The 9,426-nt window shown below is 42.7% G+C and overlaps 1 protein-coding gene across 7 annotated transcripts in view; it reads left to right on the top strand.

The window, feature by feature from the left end:
• Window positions 1-7,651, top strand: part of LOC116705791 (kinesin-like protein KIF13B) — a 74,959-nt gene extending 67,308 nt beyond the window's left edge. For 6 of the 7 annotated variants that reach the window (XM_032542187.1, XM_032542186.1, XM_032542185.1 and 3 more), the window contains 3 exons: window positions 2,248-2,313; window positions 3,782-5,177; window positions 5,650-7,651. In XM_032542187.1, the coding sequence (XP_032398078.1) occupies window positions 2,248-2,313; window positions 3,782-5,177; window positions 5,650-5,897 (1,710 nt within the window). In that variant the 3' untranslated portion in view covers window positions 5,898-7,651. The remainder of the gene's footprint in view (window positions 1-2,247; window positions 2,314-3,781; window positions 5,178-5,649) is intronic. The other variant, XM_032542181.1, reaches the window with a different exon arrangement.
• Window positions 7,652-9,426: the final 1,775 nt, after the last annotated feature.

Genomic DNA, 9,426 nt, shown 5'->3' with positions numbered 1-9,426 from the left:
CTAACATTAGTTATTTGTAGTTATTTATAAGTTCTCAATAAAATAATAAGATAATAATTTGTTTTAATCAGTGTTGCCAACAGGGACGTTGTAGAGCGTCCTCTGGTGGACAGACTATCACCCGCAACACTAACAGGGACGTGTGTAGACGCGTCCTCGGTGGACAGACTATGCAACGCCAACACTAACAGGGACGTTGAGAGCGTCCTCTGTGACAGACTATGCAACGCCATCACTAACAGGACGTTGTAGAGCGTCCTCTGGTGGACAGACTATGCAACGCCAACACTAACAGGGACGTTGTAGAGCGTCCTCTGGAATATGTCCATGTACTTAGTCGGAGTATTGTCTTTGTCAGAATAAGGTTAGAAATCGGGATATTACCGGTTTGTGTATGTAAACATAGTCACTGATAGATAAATAGTGTTCTCATGTGCTGAATGCAATTTTTGTCTTTTTGTCTTCACCTTTTTAATAAAAACACATAACGTTTATCCATCCGATCTGAAATGATCACAGTGGAGGCAGCCATTGTTGTGCACCTGATGTGTTGTGTTGACTTGCAGGTTTACTGTCATGGCCTAGAGAGGGACAGGATACACGTGTTTGACCTGCTCTCTGACGTAGGTTGTTGTTCTGCTCAGAGCAAAAAGTACAAGAGACCCGAATCAAAGCGCTTCATTTTGATCATCGTTTGAAGAATGAAGTGTTAATTCCCCACAGAGGGCGATGTCGGGAATGCATGAGAGTCTAACAATCATCCTGATTAATATCCTGTGAATGTGTCTGTTAAGAACACGCTCGAACAATTGTCTTGATTTATTAAATCTCTCGAGATATAAGACCCTCTACAAGAACTAGAAAAATGTATAGAAGCAAATCGCACACAAAATGAACTCAGCTGACGGATCTTAATGAGTGTTAAAGAGGTAACTAGAATACCAAACAAGGATGAATGATTATGGCTGCAATTATAATTATGGTGCAATTATCCTGATTGTTGTACCAGTTTGTCGTGATTATGTGTCTGATGAACAAATATTGTTATTGCACTTTCTGCATCTCATATCAACATCTTGACTTCCGATCGCTAAAATAAATTAAATATATTCCTTCTTTGTAATACATTGATCTGCTATACTGATAATATTCATTAAAGGGTCATGTCGTGTTTTTTTCAACCTGGGTCCTATATTCCCATGCATTTATGTCTAGGTGTAGCCTGGAAATCCAGACCCAGAGCTGAAAGATTAAGGGTCTGGAATAGAGTAATAAAAGTCGCTCATGGTGCAGATCACACACACACACACACACACACACACACACACACACACACACACACACAGCACACCCACACACCAAAACACCACACACACACACACACACACACACACACACACACACACACACAGCTTTTGATCATTTAAATTATCTTTTCGGTCAACTTTGACGTGTTTCACGATGATACAGACAATTACTGTTTTTTTTAATGGAGTCTGGGGGGTTTTGCTTTTTTAAGTTTTATGTTTAACAAAAAAGACTTACTCTTTAACAAAAGGTCTATCTATGTAGGGATCCTCAATAATTTTGTCAGCACTTAGAACATCATTAGAGCACGTCAGGGGTAAAATGAGCACTTTAGTAGACGTCAATAGAAGGTGTGCAATCGCCCAATGACTTACATCGTAGGTTGTTAAGGCGCTGCGGACTAGAGATCCCGCCTCGTACGGATCAGTCTCAGAGATTGTTGTTCCCTTCAGAGACACACAATCATAGGAAATATATGGTTCAGGTTAGAGAACAAAGTTTTTAAGCTTAAATATAAATATATCCTATAACAGATGGCCAATTACCTGCGTGAGTATTCATTGGGCTGCCAGAGAAAGCAGTACAGCATAAAGTTCAGCCTACAGTATCTGGCATCTTTGTCCAATTGTAGAATAAACACCCCCCCCCCCCCCACCCCCCAGGCTCTGTTACCATCACGCTGGAGCCCGAGCTTTATAATTCCCTCCCAGCAGCTAATCACCACTTCATGCTCACTGTGTAATGAACAGGTCTGGAAATCTACAGGCTTCTATTAATATCTAATCTCCAGGTGGGACCGGACTGAAAAGACGCCTTCTCGCTCATGATTCCATCTTGAAATCAGCTTGACGAGCTCTCAGCGTTCATTTACAGATTGACTATTGTTTCATTTCAAATGTGATTAACTGAACATCTCTGAAATTCCCCTTCCTGTCGCAGAGTTTGCCTCGCATCGTGGTGCAGTCAGCCAGTGTTGATGATGACATGAGCGAACACCAGCAGCCGGTAAGTTCTCCCCCCCACATGGTGTTATAGGCAAAGGTGATTAACAATTGTTTTTATTTTTTAAACAACATACAGAACATACAGTTAGAAGCCTGGACATTATCGGACTTGCTGGGTGTGGCCATACCATGTGTCATCTTTTTCTATTGAATCCAAAAAATAAATCAGTTACAAACACTTTTCTTAACAATACTTCTCTGGATCTATCAGTTGGAAGAATGGATGGATCATAACCACACCAGCCTGACAGATAATTCCTAATAATTATTATACTTCTTTCATTATTATGTCTTTGTATTCTGATGCATTATGTCATTCAGATTTCAATGAAAGCCTAGATGGGTTTTTTGGTTTATGACAGCGGTGTCGGGGAGGCAATTATATATTGTAGCTTGCTTTGATTAGACTCACTGTATGCAACAGTAACGCACACCATTATGTGAGAGATCTCTAACGATGCTCTAATCAGTATTTTTATATTAAAGGTAGAATATGTTGCAAGATTGAATGCAAATGAAGTGAGATAGAGCGCCGTACAAACCAGTAATCAGGAATAAAAGGCTCTTCTCATATTGTTTCACAGCGATTATGTTCTAAAGCACAAATGAACACACCCCCACGGTAGGGTGACGCACTTTCAGATTATGAGTGAATGCAGAGCTTCATCTGGTCTGTTTCTGTGGGTCAGGACACTTGTGCGTCAATAGGAGACGCTGAGGGACAAAGCAGTGGTTGGGAATGAGAACAGGCTGTACACCCTGCACGCTGTTATTGGCTGGGGGTCACACACACACACACACACACACACACACACACACACACACACACACACACACACACACACACACACACACACACACACACACACACACACACACACACACACACACACAGAGCCCAAAGGCGCCCAGAAACATCCTGTACACAGAGTGCAGGGTCTCTGCAGATACAGACACCCCCCCCCCACACACTTCTAACGGGTCATAAGTGATGATTGAGAGGCTTTTAATAGTCTATACAGTGTCTTCTGATCAAAGCATTACATATTATGGATCAAAAGACTACCTGTGATGTGCAGAGGTCACTTGTAAATAGTGATGAACCCATAAAGAAGTTTCACCAAACTCTCAGATGTATTTAGGCTGTTAGCGGATTTCAGCACATTGTTGACTTTTATGGCTCTCATTAGCGTTGTTTTCAGCAGCAGACTGCTGATTACAGTAAAAAGGAACAGCGACTGTACGCTACATGACACAACAGACAGACAAAGAAAGCATCTAGCTTGAGACAGCACACTGAACCCAGGTGGGTCAGTGGTTTTGGTCTAACGGAGAACAGAAAACAATGAGAGAGAAGCTTGAGTCCATTTCAAGGTGCAATTAAGACTTAGCTTTGGGGACGGACATTTCAGACGGGGATTCAGCCTTTTGAGCCACTAATACCTTCGTTGCCATGGTTTCCCTTCTAGGTTCCCATTGGAGAAATCATTCCTCCCGACCTCCAAACAGAAAGCCCCAGATCCGTGCCCCTCCCGCCGCCTTACATCCCGGAGACAGAAGACTCCACCTACAGCCCGGGGAGCGAAGCATCGAGCGGATACATGTCAACGTGCATATCTACAGCAACGCTGTCGGACGTCTACACGCTGAGCTGGGACCTGCCTCCGTCCTCCGGCAGCAGAAGCGACGGCTTCGAGGCGGTGCCAGATGAAGAGGAAGAGGCCAATAAAGTGGCACAGTCAGACCCTTACCCTGAGGCTTTCCCCGTGGACCAATCAGAGCCTCAGAAGTCGTTGCTGGTTTTGGACGAGAGGACAGCTGAAGAGAGGACAGACTCGCCACCGTCCAAACAAGACCATGCCCCTTCAGACTCAATCCTAAGTCCACAAGAACCAAACCAGTCTCCGTCAGTCAAGTTAAAGGAGCATGAAGAGCCGGATTCCGAATCAGACGCATTACGCCAGATCAAACAAAAGCAAGACTCCACTACTGGCCATAGTGGATCAGAACAGTTAGACAGTTCAGAGCCAGTGAAAGATTCACTGTTAGTGCCAGAGAAGGAAACCAGACGGACAGAAGATTCACAAGCAGACCACTCAAAACCAGAAACCCCCCTGACAGAAGAAGTCGAGCTAGCTGCTACAGACGAGACAGAAGCTGACCCGTCACTCCGCTACAAAACACTGACACAGCCGTCTGTGCAAGAAGGTCAGAGTCAGTCTGAAACAATCGTGCCACAGCAGCCCAAACACGAGCAAAAACCCTTCAACAGTGCCCAAGATCCAGCCCCAAACCTGGTGCCAGTTGTGTGCCAAGTCTTGCTTCCAGCTCCTGTCCCATCTGGAGATTTGGTTCTTCTGTCTTTGTCTGAAGAACAAGCCACTTCTGAGGCCTCAAACTCAAATGGAACCTCCATCCAGACGTCATCCTCAACCACTAAAGAAGTCCGACAGGAAGCACCTACCAATGGGTCTAAGAAAGCCACCATGGCCCCAGGTCCTCCTCTGTCCAGTGTTCCGCCTTCCAAAGCGGATGCCTCAGTGGCAAACCCCTTCAAGATCCACAAAGTGAAGTCTTCAGACCTCCGGTCCTTCCAGCGTATTGTGGGCGAGGAAGAGGGTAAGCCTGCGCAGGTGGACCGGGCCAGCAGCCTGGGGGCGGGACTTAACCTCTCAGTGCCAATGGAAAACCTGGAAATGATCTCCGACTCTGAGGAAGGAGATGCTGCTGCGGTTCTCCCCGACTGGCTAAAACAAGGCGAGTTTGTGACCGTGGGGAACAATAAGAGCGGCACCGTCCGTTACGTTGGACCCACAGACTTTGCAGAGGGTACCTGGGTGGGGGTGGAACTGGAGGTACCAGCAGGTGAGTGGAACATCTTCCAATCTTGTTGCTACTTGATACATTTTAACTGACCTTATTGTAGGGCTTGGCAATATATCAACATTAAATCAATATCCAGAAATGAGGCTGGACATTGTCTTAATTTTGGATATCATAATATCGTAATATAACAGAAGTGATGTCTTCATTATCTGCATTACTGCAGTACTTACCAGATTGTTCTAGCTGTTGTCCTATTTGCCTTTAACCATTTAATCGTTGTATCCACATTACTGATAATCATTTATCACAAATCCAATTTTGTGAAAGCCCCGATTGTACCCTACAATATTGCGGCAATATCCATATCAATCTATTTGGTCAAAAATATTGTGATATTTGATTTTTCTCCATATCTCTACCTTGTTGCATTCTTCACATACATTGTACTTTATGGATATGTTTTATCACCACTCAAAAATCTAAATAAAAACCTCCCTCTGTCTCTCTCCAGGAAGGAATGACGGTTCAGTGTGCGGCAAGCACTACTTCCACTGTAACCCTGGTTACGGCGTGCTGATAAGGCCAGACAGGGTGAGCAGGGCCAGCGGCAAGCCCCGCCGCCAGCAGCAAAAGCGCCGTAGCGCCAACCTGTCTGGATCCAGCCCCAACCTGGCAGCCCTCACCGCGCTGGCCAAAGGCGGAGGAGGTGGGGGTGCACCCGGCCGCAGAGGAGAGAACCGCAAGTCGTGGAACACCTGAGAAAAACACGTGCACACACTGGCCGACATGATCATAGAGCAACAACAGTGTGGTTCCAGAAGGAAAAATGCCATAGATTCTCTCCATATGGATTTTAGGCAGACTGACCGCGAGCTTCGAGGTCTGGAAACAAAAGGTTCTGTTCCTGTAAAAGATAGACGTGAGAATTAAATCCACCTTATTTTAAGAAACACATGTTTTATTCCCGATCTTATGGAGAAATACTACACCACCCACAATCCTAAGCGTAACAGCGACGTCTCTTATTGGTTGAACTTGAAGTGTATGATAGTTTCTCTACACGGTCTTGTACCTTTTTTATGCGCCGAATCAAATGTTAATTGGTCATGATAGCTCTTGTTGCTAGTCGGCTTGATTCCAGACTGGAAACTCTTTTTAAAAGCAATTTATGAAATGTCATTGGAGCATTGAATAGGGATAAACACTTCTGGAACAAGAGCCGTTAAAAAAGTGGGCGGTCACTGTTGAGCTCTACAGGATACGCTCTCAGAAAGAGGGACAGTCCAATATTTTATATTGGGTTGATGGACTAAAGGCTCCACTGGATCTCAACTCAAGACGATCGAGTCTGCGCTCCTCTGTTGGGAGAGGGAAGGCTCTCCCCCATCAAATGTTCAGCACTCATCGTTTTTTTTTAAAATCATAAAATATACCACCCTCTGTAATTAATTTCACGTCAAATAGCAAGCATGCCCTAGAATTAGATCCCTCCACCAGGTGGAGGAGGTGCACAGACTGTTGACGTAGGCCCTGTTGACATTCTTATTGCTTCTTATAGATGCCCAGTCAAACCCCCCGACCTCTGGGTGGTCTCCACCCGACACCGCCTTTCTAAGATCCAACATTCACCCCCACTTAGGCCAAAGAAGCAGGCAGTGACATTCAGCCCTAGTCTCACTCTGTGGTTCAGTGTAGCAGAAGGTGCCATTTTCCACATAACCAATGTAGCCCGGTACCACCTCCACGCCGACCAATACCACAGTGACATTGGTGGTTATCTTAGTTTGAAATGGATTTATTCCAGTGACACAGATCACAATAAAAGGACTGTCTCAAAATCCAGGCAAAAGTATATTTGCAAATAGGGTTGAATGTTAAAGTACCTGAAGTTCACTGGATTACACCACAGTGCGCTGGGAGGTGTTACACCACCACGTGCTCATAGTCCTGCTGCATGTTTGGATGGACTTCCCAAGTATTGCAGCTTGTTTTATGCCTGTTGGTATTGTTTATTTTACTCTCATGCCTTGAAATATTACGACTACTGCTCAGCCAATGTGCCTTAGTGATACAGCACCACATCCTGTGCTGTTGATAGGTTCTTAAACGGTTTCACTGGAGCTTTTTTTAGCTCATGAATGTACTTTTGCTATTATAGAAAAAGAACTTTTGCCATTTATGGATAAATTCTACGGAACTTTGCAATCCTTTTTTATCAGTTTTGTGTCCAAGCACGTGTGTCCAGACTGATTGGAAGTGACTTCATTTTAACTAGAGATAATGTGTGGCAGTTACTCTTTTTTTCCACTATCATGTTTTTAATTATACTGTGTGTATGGGGATAATTAAGGGATTTTGTTGTTTGGAACACATTAAGTATAACATTTTGTCTGGTAATAGGATTTTATACAATGCCTGAATGCTTATTTATTTAAAAATTAAGAATTATTGATGATAAAAAGCTAAATCAGCGTTTTTATATTGTTGAATAAATTTCATTCTGCTCTTGTCAACCAGTGGGATATGAATCTACGTATACATTTATAACAAGATAGTACACCCAGGAAAAAGTCTCATTGATATAGCTTTATTCTCTTGTACATTATATATATATATATATATATCATACTAAAATAAACACAAGTTAAAAAAATGAACAAAGAAACTGTACAAAAAATGTTTATATACTACATCTTAATTACAGAACAGTCTACTGTCCAAAAAAGGCACTAAATTCTGAAATGGGCAATACAGTAATTTTGAACATAACTAGATTTGAGATTGATACAACAGCATTCAGTCCTCCTCCTCAGAGCTATATTGGGATGAAGTGGATGGTGTTTCCACTGGGGGACACAGAAGGACACGTGGACCCTGACACACCAAGGGAGGACACCCCATTTCAGAGTAAGCACTACTACTGGAGTACACATGACATTGGGCGGGGGGGGGGAAGCCTGTTTCAGATTTCAGTACGTTATGAAGATCCATCTGTTTCCAGGTTTCTTTTGGAAATGCACAGAATCGGATGGAGTACCTGAGGGTTCTCTCTTCCATCCCATAAACACTGAAATACTGCTGGCTCGATGTGTACTTGCTAATTGGGCCAGACTCTCAAACACTAAGGCAATTCATTTTAAAAGTGTCTTATAGTGAGAAAATCTCTAAATGCACTCTTTGTAGTCTTTTCCTTCCACACACGACTTATTTCACTATTTCTAACATACACTATAGAGAACGTCACACCAAACTCCAGAGGAAAAAATTGAAAAATAATGTGTTATATCAAAATCAACACACACGTTGCGCTTGGCAAGTCAATTTTAAAAATCAGTATGTGCTCCTCTTTAGATGTTTTGAGTCCGAGGTGTTAGAGGGGTATTGGTTACACTTTACTTAAAAGGTATCTACATAAGAGTGACATGATACTGTCACGTCATAAAACATAAACAAGTCATGACAAGGTAGGGTTGTGGTTCATGTGTCATGAGTTCATAAGAGTGTCATGTCAGAAAACTTCAAGTAAAGTCCAGTGGGAGCATTTCATAATTAAGAGCCAGGCCTCTTCTGTTTGCCGACAGTCTGTTTTTTAATAAGTCCACTCCTATGCCAACCTTTTTCAACTAACAATGTGGGGGGGGGAATAAAAAACATTCAGGCATTAAATGTTCAGATGCTTCAGAGCTGGCAGGAATACTGAAGTGCATCACTCACATTTTCTCAAACTGCAAAACTCCACAAACTTATCTCCTCCTACAGTTTTTCCTCAATTGACACAAAACTGCGCTGCGTCATCACATGTCCTGCACAAAGGATCCAGGCAGATTTATGAATTATCAAAACCTGAGCCTGCAGTGCATAAAGATGCTTACTTAAATTATCACTAAATAAATAAAATAATGATCTCATGGTAGATACAGTGTGGTAACTTTCCGAATTTTTGAATTCTATCCTCATGTTAGCTAATGCAATCAGTGAAAATAGAGCTCATTTTCCAATCACTCTATGTAAAACAAAGTATACGCCCGTCAATTCCTAGTATGTTGTCTTGATAATCTTCATGATGTCCTTGGGTCAAATTGACCTGTTTTCCTATATCAATGTTCTTTTTAATTCCCCAAAATAACATGATTGATTCCACCCAACGCTCTTTGCCAAGTACAAATCTCTACTTTCATTAATTTTGGGTCTTATTCAATTTTATAGCATTTGAAAAAAAAAACACTGAAGTGGTTTTGTAATAGTAAAAGTTGACATATTCCAGTCTGTGATTATCATCAACATCCAT

This window comes from Etheostoma spectabile, chromosome 18 (assembly GCF_008692095.1).
Source record: "Etheostoma spectabile isolate EspeVRDwgs_2016 chromosome 18, UIUC_Espe_1.0, whole genome shotgun sequence".
NCBI lineage: Eukaryota > Metazoa > Chordata > Actinopteri > Perciformes > Percidae > Etheostoma > Etheostoma spectabile.
This window is presented reverse-complemented; position numbering and strand designations above follow the sequence as displayed.